Source organism: Colobus angolensis, unplaced genomic scaffold, assembly GCF_000951035.1.
Source record: "Colobus angolensis palliatus isolate OR3802 unplaced genomic scaffold, Cang.pa_1.0 Scaffold100, whole genome shotgun sequence".
Taxonomy (NCBI): domain Eukaryota; kingdom Metazoa; phylum Chordata; class Mammalia; order Primates; family Cercopithecidae; genus Colobus; species Colobus angolensis.
This window is the reverse complement of record NW_012110920.1, coordinates 4508266-4525092: the sequence shown is the minus strand read 5'-3', so window position 1 is coordinate 4525092 and position 16827 is coordinate 4508266. Positions and strand designations below refer to the sequence as shown.

Below are 16827 nucleotides of genomic sequence, written 5' to 3'. Positions count from 1 at the left end.
TAGCCAGATGATATATGACTGAATTTTTAAAAAATGCTGATTTTTACATTTTCATTCCTATTACAAATTTCAACATAGATGGTTTAAAGAATTTACTGAAATGATTCTTAAATGATCCCAGTTATTTAGAATAAGCTTTTTGTTACTTGCAATTTTTTTCTGGGACTCTCTAAATTACTCATATTCTTTTTTGCTTGTAAAATATGATTTATTTTTCTTGAGATGGAGTTTCACTCTTGTTGTCCACACTGGATTGCAATGGTGCCATCTCGGCTCACTGCAAACTCCGCCTCCCAGGTTCAAGTGATTCTCATGCCTCAGCCTCCCAAGTAGCTTGGATTACAGGCACATGCCACCATGCCCCGCTAACTTTTGTATTTTTAGTAGAGACGGGGTTTCACCATGTTGGGCAGGCTGGTCTCCAACTCCTGACCTCAGATGATCTGCCTGCCTCAACCTCCCAAAGGTGCTGGGATTACAGGCATGAGCCACCGTGCTTGGCTGATATTTTTTACTTAATGTGTTACCTATATATTCATAACCAGTAGTTATACTTGCCTTTGAACTTGTCGGTTAATATATGTTCCAGTTTCCTCTTCATATCTTATGTTATTAGTTCTATACATTTCTTCCTTTCTTCCTATGTATACTTTCGAAAGTTCATCTCTCTGACTGTGTGTGTGTGTGTGTGTGTGTGTGTGTGTATGTCTTTCTTTTAAGCCAAACCAAATGTCCCCTTTTAAAACTAATTCGCAGCCCCATTTTCAATGTCCAGCAGGTCAGGCAAGCTCACACTCACCCTTCATCACAAACAAAATCTACTTTTGCTCCAAGCTGGAGATTAAGTGGAAATAGCACATGACCATTAGGAAGCTGGCCCAGGTAGTCATCACAGGATTTCACTGGAGTAAAAGAAAAATGAACAGAAAAAATTGGCATTTGGAGAATAAAGACGCAAGATAAAAATATCAAGCCAGATAAGAGTCTAGGCACCTTCACATCTGGGGGCTGCAGGGCTCCAGTCTCCCTGGGGTGTGCAGCGCAGAGACGCAGCCCCTCTGAGGTCATAGCCGGGCTCACAGCTGTACAGCACTTCCTGCCCAGGCCAAAAGATGTCCTTGTCCCTTTGGGTACGTTCACCATGCAGGACATCCGGAGGCAGCTGACATACTGGGGACAGAGAAACAAAGTAGTGCTAATTGTGTGAAAATAACTTTTTTCTCACTGTTAAACTGGCCAAGGGAATAATAATTACAAATCTATGTATAATAATAAAGGTAAGCTAACAGCTTTATTATATTGATAACAAACTAAATACACAGGGCGAGGAAGATGTTTTGCCATCAGTCATAGAACTGACACATTGCAGAACTGTGACTAAAACAGAGGTATCCCCAATTCATTGTTTTTCATCTAAAGTGTGCAACTAAGATTTCGCAATGAACAGTTCTTTCAAGAATGCTTCCAATTACTGTTCACCCAGTATAAAATTGGGAGGAATGATGGATTTTTCTATCTTCATACTTCCTTTCTAGAAACGCATCACCAATTTAGTCTTGCATTTTAGGCAATAAAGGGGTGCCCCTGCCCATGTGTCATCTAATAGGTCCCTCCGTCACCTGTCACACCAGTGCAACAAACAGCATCCATACATCTACTCTCATCTCCTGTCAAGGCTTCTCTCAGTGGCCACCTGACATAGGGTGGTAACAAACTATGGGTCTCCTCTCTTCATGCAATGAAGCAAGGTGCTGCCTAGTCATTCATTTCACTCCAGTGAGAAGGTGGGCAACTGTCTAACAAAATCTAAAAGACCTACTGTCACCATAATGAGAGTGTATATTTCACGCAACATATTGTAATGGCAGCGCTGGCTCTCTCTTAATACAGTTGATCTGAACTCAGGAAATCAGGACACATTTGGATCTCAACTAAATTACATAAAACTGTTATAAAATGGAAAAAATAATTTCAGTTTGGCTTTGAGCAGACCAGTTCCCTTTTCTGGACTTCAGCGTTCTCAAGCATCAGATGGAGGATTAGACTAGAAAAATGACTTCTTTAAGGAGTATGTAAATACTCTGATGCTGTAATGTCCATTTTCAGGGTTCATCACCCAGTGTTTCTCTTGACTAATCAATGCTTGGTGATGTAATATTGAGGTGCTGTCCTGGTTAAATTTCTGTTGGCCCTCAGCCTCACACTTCTGCACTGTCTTTCAACTGCTAGCAATGGAAGCCTTAAAACTACAATCATTTATCTTCCTTGATAGCTCGGCCCTGGTTAGGTTCTGCCAGTTGGAGCCATATATACCAAATTAAAAGGCAGGATAATGGCAGAATCTGTTCTTCTTCTAGAGGTGGCTCAGACAGTGGCGGTATAGATGACTTTAGTGAGCAGCTACGGCTTCAATTCTAGTGATGCTAATGACTTTGGCTCCAACAATATCAGCTGCATTCTGGCAGCAGTGGTGGCTCCTGCAGCATTAGCAGCCTTCAGAGAGCTGCCTGCTCAGTGGGAGGGGCTGGCCATTTCAGCATCAGTACAGGCTCCTGTGCTCTAAACTGGGAGCCACAGCAGCTCCCTGATCTCTGGTAACTCTGCCTTCGTCTTATTGCTTTTCATGCCCTTCTAACATTTTCGTGACCTATTAGCTGTAATGTGGTTTGGCTCTGTGTCCCCACTCAAATCTCATGTCAAATTGTAATCCCCAGTGTTGGAGGAGCCTGGCGGGAAGTGACTGGATCATGGAGGTGGTTTCTAATAGTTCAGCATCATCACCCTAGTGCTGTCTTGTGATAGAGTTCTCTCGAGATCTGCTTGTTTAAAAGTGTGTAGCACCTCTACCTTGCTCTCTCTCTCTCTCCTGCCAACCATATGAAGATATGCGTGCTTCCTCTTTGCCTTCCACCATGATTGTAACTTTCCTGAGGTGTCCCTAGCCATGCCTCCTGTACAGCCTACAGAACTCTGAGTCAATTAAACCTCTTTTCTTTATAAATTACCCAGTCTCAAGTAGTTCTTTATAGGAATGCGAGAACAGACTAATACAACCTGCGTGAAATCCCTCACTCCTTGAAAGTATCTAGAATAAGTTTTGATTGCATGACTGGATGCTGATTAGCAAAGCCAAGACTTGGAGTGAAGTGGACTTGCATTCCAGTTTTGTCTGCAAGTGAGTATCTTAGAAAGTTATCTAATCTCTCTAAGGCACATATTCTCTGTAAAACACTGAGGCCCGGCGTGGGGGCTCATGCCTATAATCCCAGCACTTTGGGAGGCCAAGGTGGGTAGATTGCTTGAGCTGAGGAGTTTGAGACCAGCCTGGGTACAATAGTGAGACTCTATCTGTACAAAAAAACATAAAAATCTTAACCAGGCATTGTGGCATGCACCAATAGTCCTAGCTACTTGGGAGACTCAGGCAGGAGAATTGCTTGAGCCAGGGAGGCAGAGGTTGAAGTAAGCCATGATCACACCACTGTAGCCCAACCTGAGTGGCAGAACAAGACAGTATCTCAAGCGAAACAAAACAGACAAACATAGAACAACTGGTAACTACCTAATCACTTTGTTTTAAGGATTAAAATTCACATGTAGCCTGTATTATAGTGCCTGGCCAGAGGAATCACTCATTTTGTATCAACAATTATTATACTCAAAAGTAATTGACAGATCTGTTTATGAGAACCCCAAAGAAACATCATATTTCCTTGCCCAGGTTGCACTTTGCTTCTCAATTTCAGCACATGTGTATGTACACATACCTTCTGAATTTCATGTTCACTGTCTAGAAAATTTGCTCCCGACACTGCTCAGTACACATCCCTCCCCCTGAACAAATACTAATCTCCTGATCCAACAGCAATGCATGTCATTTGCAGGGCCCTTCTAGGCCTCAGTCAGACTCACCCCTGGAGCAGCTTGGTAACTCTGGCTCCCATTTGTTCAGGGCCTGGCATTGCACACGGCGGGGTCCTTTCATGACAAAGCCAGGCTGACACCTAAACTCCACAACTTCATTTAAGGAAAATAAGCTTCTGTTGACAGACACCAATATTCCATTTTCCACATTTGGAGGCATGCATTTGTTAGGTATAATGCACTGAGGGGCCGGGCCGCTCCAGATGCCCACTTGATCTTCATTGCTGGTGCAGTATATGGAGGGCTCACCCACGAGCTCAAACACCTTTCTCCCTCCGCTTCCAAGATTGCAGTGGTAGGTCACCACAGATCCATAGTGAAAATACTCTTTGTTGGCACTAAAGAAGTCTCCGTTGTCTATGGTGGGTGGTAGCCCACAAGAAATTTCTGGGGAAAGGAAGAGAAAGTTAAATAACTGTCAGTTTAAATAATGAATGACAAGCATCTCATGAGTCACTAAACTTTAGCTATTTTTACGTTCATTATTTGCTTTTAATCTTTGCTAACATGAAGGTTACATTTTTATAAAGTTGTAACTTCAGTGTCCTGCCTTTCTTACTTATATGATTTGCTATAGTATTTGCATGCATGTATTCACTCAATCCAGATTCTTTTCATTTTAAATAGCTCTTTGATCGATCATGGTGTTACAGAGTTTATACAGTTTTCTCCTGTTCTTTCCCATTTGCTTTCTTAATTTCCATTTTTGTTATTAACTGAGGTTAGCTTTTTTAGAAAAATAAAATACAAAAACATTTGCTGAAAGATAAATTATAAGGGATGGGAGAAAACACAAATATACACAGTAGGAAAAAGAATTTAAACATATTTTTATATATATGAGACCATTTATAAAACTGTAGATTACTGGGGGTTAAGTATTTTGAAAATCTAAATGATATAAATGGAAATACAAATTGCCAAAATTCATTCATAAAGATACTTCCAAATGTAATTTCAAGGTTTCACAGCATATAAAAGATATGAAGTTTACCAACTCATTTCATCAAATCTAAGTTTGATATCATAAGATGATATCTGTGTAAAAGCGATCATATATTAGTCCACCAAAACCCCTAAATACATTTTAAAATGTAGCAATAGTACATAGTATACTGTATTGCTATAAACTAGAACAAAATTACTTCAATCCAAATCCCAAAAAACTTGGAATTAAAAATGAGTGAATTTAATCAGATAAATTTGGACATGAATGAATTAATTAAAATTAAAAATAAAAATTTTTTAGGCTCTGCTTCTAGTAATAGTAATTCAAATAAAATATTGCTCCAACCATCCACCCTCAAAAAAGGCTAGAAATACTGAAAAATCAAAAAATTTATGTGTGAAGGCATCAGAAAGCTAACAAACTAGTAAAGCATTCCTGGGCCATGATCTAGGAGAAGATGAAAATCCAGTTGAGAGCTGGGTATTTGGGCTTGGCAACTGGGCTGCTTATTGTTTGGGAATGGGCAGCTGTATCAGGACTGGGTAACTGAGAGACTGAACAGACTTTTGATTGTCTCATGAAGTTAAGGGACAACAATGGAAGTCCAGGGCCTGCCCCTAATGGAAAGCCTGGTAATACCTTCTGCTGTGTTCTGAGGCCACAAGAACTAGGCTGTGGTAATCAGGGTTAACTGAAAATAAATCTGCTGTCTCAGAGACTGGAACTAGTACTTCAAGTACTGGTACTGTGGCTGGCCCCAGAAAATCACAGTTCCTGAGACTGAATTAGAGTGGTCCTGGATTGCTAATGTCCCCAGATGCCTGCAGAAACAAGACAAAAATTCTATCTGGAAGAAGATGGGTTATCTAAGGCCTTGAATTATTTCTACAGACACATTTTCAAATATAATTCCTGATACACAAAGATAACCAGATACTTGGAGAGATAAAATAACACACAAAATTACTGATGACAGAAACTGACCCATTAGAACTACAGACCTGTTGAAGGGTATAATTGAAACTTGCAAGAACTAGAAACTATTAAAAAGAACAGGGTGGGGTGTGGTGGTTCACGCCTGTGATCCTAACACTTTGGAAGGCTGAGGAGAGTGGATCGCTTGAGCTCGAGTTCGAGGCCAGCCTGGGCAACTTGGCAAAACCCCATCTCAAAAAAAAAAAAATTAGCTGGGTGTGCAGGTGTGGTGGTGCACACCTGCATTCTCAGCTACTCAAGTGGCTGAGGTGGGAGAATTGTTTGAGCCTGTGAAGGTTGAGGCTTCAGTGAGCTGTGATTATGCCACTGTGCTCCAACCTGGGCAACAAAATGAGACCCTGTCTCAAAAAAAAAAAAAAAAAAAAAAAAAAAAAAGAAGAGGGCAGATTTGGAAAATAAAAAAAACTCTAGAATTCTAAACGTAAAATATGATTGCTGAAATTAAGAATTTGTGTGAGATTAATAGCAGATTAGAATCTGAAAGAAAATCAATGAACTGGAAGCTAGAACAGAAGAAAATACTCAGAACAAAGCACCAATAAATAAAAAGATTAAAAAATACAGACTAACTACATAGAAGAATAAAGCCTACCATGTTTAACTGAAGCCCCTCAATGAGAAGAGAGAGATAACAGAGCATAAACAACATTTGAAGAAGTAATAACTGAGAATTCTCCAAGACTGATGCAAGACATCATTAAATTACAGATCCAGAAGGCTATACAGGCCTGACGTGGTGGCTCACGCCTGTAATCCCAGTAGTTTGGGAGACCGAGGTGGGCAGATCACCTCCTGTCAGGAGTTCGAGACCAGCCTGGTCAAAATGGTGAAACTCCATCTCTATTAAAAGTATACAAATTAGCCAGGCATGGAGGCACAGGCCTGTAGTCGCAGCTACTTGGGAGGCTGAGGTGGGTTGATAACTTGAACCCAGGAGGCTGAACCCAGTGAGCCGAGATATCACACCACTGCACTCCAACCCAGGTGATAAGAGAGAATTCTGTCAAAAAAAAAAAAAAAAAAAAAAACTATACAAAAACAAGCAATACAAAGAAATTCTTACCTAGACACAACACAGTAATATTGTAAAAAATCTATTTTGAAGTGTAATCCATTTTAAAAGAAACCAGGAAACATGGATGATAACCTTCAAAGGAACCACAATTAGAAAAATGTTTAAAGAATTTGTTGTCAGAAGATCTACAATACAAAAATGCCAGAGACTTTTTCAGGCTGAAGGAAAATAGTTTCATACAGAATTGATAGAATTGCAATAAGAAGGAAACACACCAGAAAGAGCTCATATATGGGTATGTTTTCATTTAGGATCTTTATGATAGAGAAAACCTCTTCAATGATTAGAAGAAACACAAGATGCAAGTAAAGATTTTATTACGGGCTGGGGGTACACGGCACGCCTGAAGATCACACAAAGGTTGGTCTGTGAGGAATGGAGAGAGAGAGACAGAAGGGGACCCATCGGCCAACACCTTTACTGGGGACCAGAGTATGACCCAGCAGGCATCTCCCATGCGGAGTTCTAACTGGTGAGTTTAAAGAAAGCAGGCACATGTTCCAGGAAGGCATGCTGCGACTGAGAGGTGGTCATGGCAGCATATCTGCGAAGTCCATGCAGGGCACAGAGGTCAGGGACGCTAGTCAAGTAGGTTTTATCTAGCTGTCCCATAGAGAGGTGGTCACCAGGAGGCAGTTTTATAAGGCAGATATCTGGCTCGACCACGTTGAAAATTGGGAGGAAGTACAGAACTTGAAAGGGCAATAAGGGTGACTAAGCTCTGCTTCTGGCATGAGAAAGCCAAACATATTCTAAATGGATGCTGAAGTAACATAAAAATTCTAAGAATTCACTACGGTATAAATACAAATAAATACTGTTTTTATTTATTTTGAAATATAGTGTCTTTGAAATATAGAATATATGTAATTTGTTAAATCAAGTGTAGCCTAAAGCCTTACATAGTTTAAGCTCAGCCTCAAGGTTTCTCTGTACACTGCGAACTATAATAAGTGACGATGTAAACAGACTGTAGACTACTCTTATGCCAATCACCAAGTTTTGGCCAATCAAATGTGGCCAACTGTTTGAACTGTCTTCAAATAAGGCAAACACTGAGCTATAACCAATCCAGCTGTTTCTGTACCTCACTTCTGTTTTCTGTACATCACTTTCCTTTTTCTGTTCATAAATCCTCTTCTACCATGCAGCTGGACTGGAGTTTCTGGCCTACTCTGGCTCAGAAGGCTGCCTGATTTGCTAATTGTTCATTGCTCAGTTAAACTCTTTTAAATTTAATTCAGCTGAAGCTTTTCTTTTTGCAAAATGTATGACAACAATACAAAAAGAGGGGGAAGACAAATGAAATTAAATATTAATAGTTTGGGTACTTGCATTGTTTGGAGAGTGGTAAAAGCACAATTTTAGTAGACTATAGTAAATCAAGGATGTCTATCTCTAGAGTAGTCATTTAAGAATAACTTCAAAGCTACTGGGGAAAATAGAATAATAAAAATACTGGATAAATTAAAAAATGTGAGAAATGAGGAATAAAGGAAAAAACACATGAAATAAATAGAAAACAAATAATCAAGAGTTAGACTTATCAGTAACTAGATTAAATTATTTATTTATTTTAAATTTTTATTATTAAATTTAAATGTTCCAAACACACCAATGAACAACTAAGAAAGATTGAATAAAACAACAAAACCTTACTATATGATGTTTATAAGAGAGAAGTTTTAAATATGAGACAAAGAAGGGCTGAAAGTCAAAGATTTAAAACACAAATAATATGAAAACAAGAAAAAAAGTTTATGTAGCTGTGTTAATGTACAAAGTAGATTTTAAGGCAAGAAGTATTATGAGAGGTAAAGAGATACATTTCATTATGATAAAATAGTCAATTCAGCAGAAAGAATAAACCAAAAATTTCATGCATTTAATAACATGTTTAAAATACATAAAGTAAAGATTGCTAGAACAAAGAGGAAAGACAGGCAAATTCATAGTCATAGTTTGGGATTGTAATGGGTTGAATAACCACTGTCCTCCTTAAAAAATATCTGTGTCCTAATCTCCGAAACCAGTGAATGTGACCCAATTTGGAGAGTCTTTGTAGATACAATCAAGTTAATGATCTTGAGTTGTGACCATCCTGGATTGCCAGGGTGGCCTCTAAATCCACGCCCAGTGTCTTTACAGGAGACAGAAGAGCAAAGGAAACACGCAGAGGAGAAGGTGACGAGAAGATGGAGGCTGAGAAGGAAATGATGCATCTATGAGCCAAAGAACATCGAAGATTGCCAGCAGCCACCGGAAGGAAGTCTGGAGAGAGGCACAAACCAGCTTGCAGATGGAACCAATCCTATTGACATCTTAACTGGATTTCTGGCCTCCAAACTTTAAGAGACTAAATTTCTCTTCTTTGAAGCCACCAAGTTTGTGGTAATTTGTTACAGCAGGCCTGGGAAACTAATACAGATATTTTACACATGCCTCTTGGTAACTGAGAGAACAAGTGGAGGGCAAAAAGACTGTTCTAAACCACATTTTCCTAAATGACATTTCTAGAAAGTGAAGCAAAATAACTACATTCGTTTCCAGTGCATACGTAACATTTTACCAAAATCGTCCATATTCTGGGCTATAAAACACATCTCAAGAGGTCTCAAATGATTAAATTAATGAAAGAATGGTAACTAGAAGATCTTTAAATATTTAGAAATTAAGCAGTGCCCTTCTAAATAGCCTGTGGGTCAGAGGAGATATTAAAAGGGAAATTAGAAAGCTTTTATGTACAACGATAATAAAAATATAAAGATTGTGGGAAATAAATACAACAGTTTTAGGGAAAAATTTATAGGTTAAGTGTACATATTAGAAAAATAAAGGTTGGAAACAAATTAATTAGTGTCAAGAATTTAGGAATGGAGGAGTACCCAAAGCTTAAAGCAGAAATCAATAAAAGAGAAAATAGTCATACACTAAAGACAAAACAAGAAAGTTAAAAGTTGTTTTTCTGAAAAGCTTAGTAAAATTGATAAAGCCCCAGTAAAACTAATCAAGGAAAAAAAAGCAAAAGATATTACCAATATCAGAAATTAATGAGCGTAAGGGTATCACTACAGAACTTACAGGCATCCAAAGGCTAATATGAGGATATAATAAACAGCATTATGCTGATAACTTAGGAAATCTAAATAAAATGAGTAAATTCCTTGAAAAATATAACTTACCCAAATGAATTCAATAAGATATAAAATAATAAATAGTTTTATAGCTATTAAAGAAATTAAATCCTGACAACAACAGCAACAACAAACCCTCAGGTCCGGATTGTTTCACTGCTGAATTCTTCCAAACATATAAGGAAAAATAATGTTAATGTTACACAAATTATTCCAGAGACTAGAAAAAATAAATAATTTGTAACACATTTTGCGAGGCCAACATAATCTTGATGCCCAAACCTGATAAGGATATTAAAATAAAAGCAAATTATAATCCAAGATCTCTTGAGAACATAAATGCAAATTTTCTAAACAAAATATTATGAAACTGAATCCAGTAATATTTCCAAAGGATGATACAATGATCAAAGTGAGGTTTACCTTGACTGATTTTAAACATTAAATCAATGTTACAATGTTAAAATAAAAATATGAGCAATCCTGCACACACACACACGCATACTCCCCATACATAGGATAATCATTTATAACACATCACAAACGACATACGTTTATTCTAGGAATTCAGTGTTTGTCTTTTAAACATCAATCAATGTAATATATTACATTAACAGAGTGAAAAAGAAACATGATAATCTCAGTACATGCATAGTGATCAATTAGAACAAACATTTATAAATCTTTTAGTAATTAGAAATAAAGGGGAGTTTTCTTAATCTAATAAAGGATATCATGCAAAAACTACAGCATACATCATGATTTATGATGACTATTGAAAACCTTGTAGCCTTGTATCATCTCTTCTATTCAATATTGTACTGGAGGTTCTAGCGAATGCAATAAAGCAAGAGAAGTAAACAAAAGACATAAGAAAAGAAAAAATGTAAAAACTTTGTCAGATTCATAGATGACATAATTACACAGCAAATTCAAAAGAATCTACAGGTAAACTATTCAATTTATAAGTAAATTTAACAAAATTGCTGGAGCTGAGATGAAACAGGTGCATATCTAAGAGTAAATAATTAGAGAATGAAATTTTAAAAATAAGATGTGAAAATAAAGATAATGAAATATGTACATGACTTCTATAATGTAAATTAACAAGTATTATTAAAAGAAATTAAAGAAGACTTCAAAATGGGAGGATATATCATATTCATAAATTTGAACTTCAAAACTGTAAGTTTGTTACTTGTCCACAAATTGATCTACTGAGTCAACAGAAACTTATTACAAATTCAAGTAGGATTCTTTATGTGGAAATTGACAAGTTGATTCTAAATTTTATATGGTAATACAAAGGGCCAAGAATCACCAAGTAAATCTTGAAGATGCACATAGTTAGAAGATATATGCCACCAGATATCAAATCTTAATGTAATGTGATAGTAATTAAAATTTTAACGCAGGACTATAGTTTATTTGCCATTATAATATGGCAGATAAACTAATGTATGGCAAATAAACCAATGAAACAGAACCTCTCTGGAATGAGAGCCACATATAAGGTCACCTGACTTATGGTCATGGTGGTATTGCATTGTAGTATGCAAGGAATAGTCTTTTTAATAAATGATAGTAGATCAATTGCCTATCTATAAGAAACAGGGCTTTGTCACCTGGGCTGTAGTGCAGTGGCACCATCATAACTCACTGAAGCCTTGAACCCCTGTGCTCAAGGGATCCTCCCACCTCAGCCTCCCAAGAAGCTGGGACTATAGGCATGTGCCACTGAGTCTAGCTAATTTTATTTATTTATTTATTTTGTAGAGACAGGGTCTCAATTTGCTGCCCAAGCTGGTCTTGAACTCCTGGCTTCAAGCAATCCTCCTGCCTTGGCCTCCCAAAATGCTGTGATTATAGACATGAGCCACCTCACTTGGCCCAACTGCTCAAGTAGAATAGAAAAAGCAGTAACTGGAAAAAAAAAAAGACTTATAAATTGAATATTATTAAAATGCAGAGCTTTCGTAACCAAAAGACATCATTAAGAAGGAAAAAGGAAAAGCCATAGCCTGAAAGACAATATTTGTGTTACATTTATTAGAAAACATAAGAATATTTAAGAACGTCTACAAAACAATAAAACAGTAGACAAACTAGTAAATAATAGGCAAAAGTTTGGAATAGGCACTTCGCAAACATATGAAAAGGTACTCAGGATCATCGATGACATACAACATAATCATAAAGAAGACCCAACAATCCTTCATGCAAAAACAAAAATGACTCTTCCAAATATAACATTGAGATGAAGCTGGACACAAAAGAGTATCTATTTTTTGATTCCTTTAACATAAAATTTAGGAAGCGGCAAAACTATTAGTGTTATAAATCAGAATACTGGTTATTTTGGGAAGATAGCTGGGAAAGGGCATCGGGAAGGCTTCTGGGCTGCCGATAGTGTTCTATATCTTAATTTGAGTGCCTTTTACATGGATGCGTTTACTTTGTAAAAATCCATTGAACTGCATAATTAAGATGTGTGCACTTTACTATATATATATATATATATTATACTTCAGCAAAAAGTCTACATGGTACAGGAACATAGTTGGGGAAAAAAAAAGACCTCCCAACAAAGGAAACTCCAGGCCATATGGCTTTTCTGGTGAATTCTTTTTAAAGAAGAAATAATACCAATCTTATATAAACCCTTACTAGGAAACAAATATATGAAACACTACCAGCTGACTTTATAAGACTGTCATAAGTTTGATATCAAAATCTTATTAAGGATGTTACAAGAAAGAAAATTATAGTCTAATCTCTCAAATATGTTAGGAATGGGATGATGAAAGTGTTCTGGAATTAATTAGCAGTGTTGGTTGCCCAATGTCTTAGTCTATTTGGGCTGCTATAACAAAACACTATAAACTGGTTAGCTTGTACACAGTAGAAACTTATTTCTCGTAGTTTTGGAGGCTTCAAGACCAACACTGGCAGATTCAGCATCTCCTCCCATGGCAGGAGGGCAAAAGGAGTTCTTCTGGGCCTCTCTTATCAGGACGCTAATCCCATTTGTGACGGCTCTGCTCTCACGACTTAATCATCTTTGAAAGGCCTCACTTCCTAATGTCATCACCTTAGGGGTAAGGATTTCAACATATGGATTTGGGGTGGACTCAAACGTTCGGACCATAACACACAACTTTGTGAATGTACTAAACACCACTAAGTGGTATAATTTTAAAAGGTAACTTTTATGATACATGAATTATATTTTAATAGACACATCTAAAATGTATAATAAAAGCATATTTGCCATATATAAAAATGATTAAATATTATGACCGAGATGATTTATTTTAAGAATGTAAAATTGAAATTCAAAATCATTTGCCTTTGAAAAATGTACTCAAAACAATTTGTTACATTAACAGAAAAAGAGAAGCAGATATGGTTACATCAATATATGAAACTAAAGTGTTTGATAAACTTCAACATGATTCAAATGCCAAAAATTTTTTTTGACAATGAAGAATATAAGAGAATTTCCTTATTTCAAAAATGGTTATCTACAAAAAGCCTACAGTAGACACCAGCTTAATGGTGAAATGTTTTAAACTTTAACTTTGAGATGTGGATACAAGACAAGGATGGCATCTATTGGTACCAATGTTCAATGTTATACTGGTGGTCCTAGCCAGTGTGATAAAGAAGAAAGAAAATAAGGAAATAAGGAAGGAGGGAAGGAAGGAAGGAAGGAAGGAAGGAAGGAAGGAAGGAAAGAAGGAAGGGAGGGAGGGAGGGAGGGAAAGAAAAAAAAGAAGACAAAGAGTTAAATAAAATTATAATTATCTGGGGGTTTTGTACAGTGTCAACCAGGCCAATTTGGAATTAAGCTTTCCAGACTTAGTTTCTCTGTATGGTTCTGGACTAGGGTTACAGCATGAGAAATTAGCCGATATTTGAGAGGTAGAAGTTAAGCAACAGCCATTCCACTCTGAAGGTCATCTTTGGATAGAGCTGGTGAGGCACAGTGCAGGAGTGGAGGGTTCAGAAGATAGACCTTTGACCAGAGGCTTGAGAAATACATTCACATGGGGAGTTTCAGCATCCTCTGTGATGGCTCATTCTCTGTAGGGCAGGAACGACAATGGGAAATGTTACCATTGAACTGGGTTCTCTGAATTCACTTGGGGACCAAAGGACCTCAGGGTGGCAGAGTCCAAGTGGCAGCACTTAATTGCCAGAGACAATGGGGTTTCTTGTGATGGATATTAGAGCTGAAACAGCAATCAGAATGATTTGACTGAAGAGAATATTGTTACTGGGTTAATTGATCATGGAGTCTCTAAAACTGAAGTAGATGGATAGCCGACTAAAGTATTCCTTGATGTGTATAAGGGGAAGAGATTTAGGTCAAGTGAATAGAAGTCTGACTTGAATTATTGCAAAAGAAGTTCATTGTTCATCAACAATTCCTAGACTTGAACAGTTTATAGACCCAGAGCAGCACGAATGGATGGGAGACTGGATCCTTTTGAGGAAGCACCTGCTACACAGTCAAAAGCATGTATTGTAAATCTTCCCCTAGCCTTCTCCAAGAAGACCTGAAGTCATTTACCAGGATTTGGATATAGAGAGTTTACAGAACTAGAAATAGAGATAAAAACATAGATATAGGTATAAGTTATATTAAAATATATTATTATATATTTGTTTTCTCTATTTTACTATTTTTTCATATTTCCAAGAATATTTCTATTCCAATTCCATGTCATCTTATTATAGATTTCAAATAAGATGAAAGGTTTCCCAATTTGTTTTACAAAATAACAAAATTGTTTCTTAAAGTGGATAAACAGCAATAAATGTGTGACCAATGTCATTTGTAAATTTAGATTCTGAAGCTCATAAACTTTCTAGTAAAAGGAACATTTTTAAACGCCAAGAAGAAAAGAAGAAAAGTCCCCAAGTTAGCTAAAGAGAACAGTAAGACAAAGATGTTATACACTGTATTTCTCTCAGCCTCAGCCTGGCCCTCACTACATAGGTGTATTATTTTTTAATAAAATGAGATCTTGCCATATATGCCATTCATCTGATTATTTTTCCACATAAAGCATATCTCTTTCTAGTCATTAAGTGCTTCTTTATGCTATCATTTTTTATGGCTGAATACCATGCCAGTGTATGGATATACTTTTTTCCATTCTGCGTAGCTATTTTATGTTTCTTCGGGAATTCTTTATAGTGGTCATTTGAACACATCTTTTTCCTCCTAGTAGATTATTTCGTAGTTTAAAATATTTAGGTTGCTTTAACATTTTGACTAATATAAATGATGCTGCAATGAAAAGTTTATACCAAACTGCTTTAAAAAGTGTGTGATTATTTCGTAAGTATAACTTCTAAGAAGTAGGTCAAAATATATGCCCACTTCTGAGGTTAATAGTGCATGGTGCCTTTCGAGAGGATGTGTTGATCTCGTGATGCATGAGAGTCCAGGTTCTTCACAGCTTCACTAACCTTGAAGAGCATAAATTTTAAAAATCTTTACTGATTTGCCAAGCAGGATGATTATTATACTGGAGGTGGTAGAACCACCATAATTTCAAGTTTATTGAAGTAAAATCAAGTTTGAAGGATTTTATGTATTTAAGCCCCCAGAATTAGAAAAGGCACATCCCAGGATAAGGAAGAACTTAAGGAAAGGGTTGCCAGGAACCCTGTAGGAATATTCGAGAACATTACCGCTGTCTTCAGCCATGTGAAGGACAGATTGCATAGAAGGAATTCGGTTAAGATTTTTATTATTCCAGAGAAAAATTAGATTGTATCCGTAAAAGAAATAGGAAGGGATATTTCAACTCACTCTCACAAATAGGTGTTTCATTATCCCAAATGACAGTATCGCCTGAGATGATGCATGTGGCCGAAGAGGAACCAATGAGTCGGTGTCTAGAGTCAAAAAATAAGGAAGATTAGGTTCCAAAGACACAGGTCAACTATCCAATTAAGTTACTACTTCCAGAGATTACACTGTTACAGAATTCAGAGGGACGTTTTCCACTTGTCAAAGGACTATCTATTACCTTCCCAAGTTTCACATTCTTCTTGGGACTTTTGGACTTTCTTTTTCTTACCTTCTCAATTGGATGAGCTTTCTCTTCTTTATTACCTTATGACACTTTTTTATGCAAATCTAAGGTGAATTACAGTTTTTCCTACAAATTTCATTTTTTGAAAGATAACACAAACTTCTTGAGTGCAGGGAAGCTGTCATATATATACATGTATATGTGTGGGTATATAGTCGTGTTGCATGTATTTCTTTGCCTTAAAAGTGTGAATGTATGGATGCATGGATGGGCTTTTATCAACAAGATTCATCAGAGAAGGCCAAAATAGGCCATTCACAGTGGCTCACCCCTGTAATTTTGGGAGGCTAAGGCAGGAGGATTGTTTGAGCTCAGGAGTTCAAGACCAGCCTGGGCAACACAGTGAGGCATTGTCTCTACAAAAAATTTATAAAAAATCCAGGCATGGTGGCACATTCCTGCAGTCCTAGCTACTCAGGAGACTGAGGCAGGAAGACTGCTTGAGCTGGGGAGGTTGAGGCTGCAGTGAGCGCTGATCATGCCACTGCACTCCAGTCTGGGCAAAAAAGCAAGACCTTGTCTCAAAAAAAAAAAAGAAAAGAGAAAAGGAAAGAAAGAAAGAAAGAAAGAAAAGAAAGAAAGAAAGAAAGAAAGAAAGAAAGAAAGAAAGAAAGAAAGAAAGAAAGAAAGAAAGAA

General features: G+C 37.1%; 1 protein-coding gene across 1 annotated transcript in view; it reads right to left on the bottom strand.

Annotated features, from left to right (window-relative positions):
• CR1 (complement component (3b/4b) receptor 1 (Knops blood group)) overlaps window positions 1-16827 on the bottom strand; it is a 204420-nt gene that overhangs the window by 172309 nt on the left and 15284 nt on the right. Inside the window, exons 4-7 of the mRNA XM_011937899.1 lie at window positions 15906-15991; window positions 3913-4311; window positions 994-1170; window positions 800-902 (exon numbers count right to left, since the gene is read on the bottom strand). Coding sequence (XP_011793289.1) covers window positions 800-902; window positions 994-1170; window positions 3913-4311; window positions 15906-15991 — 765 coding nt within the window. The remainder of the gene's footprint in view (window positions 1-799; window positions 903-993; window positions 1171-3912; window positions 4312-15905; window positions 15992-16827) is intronic.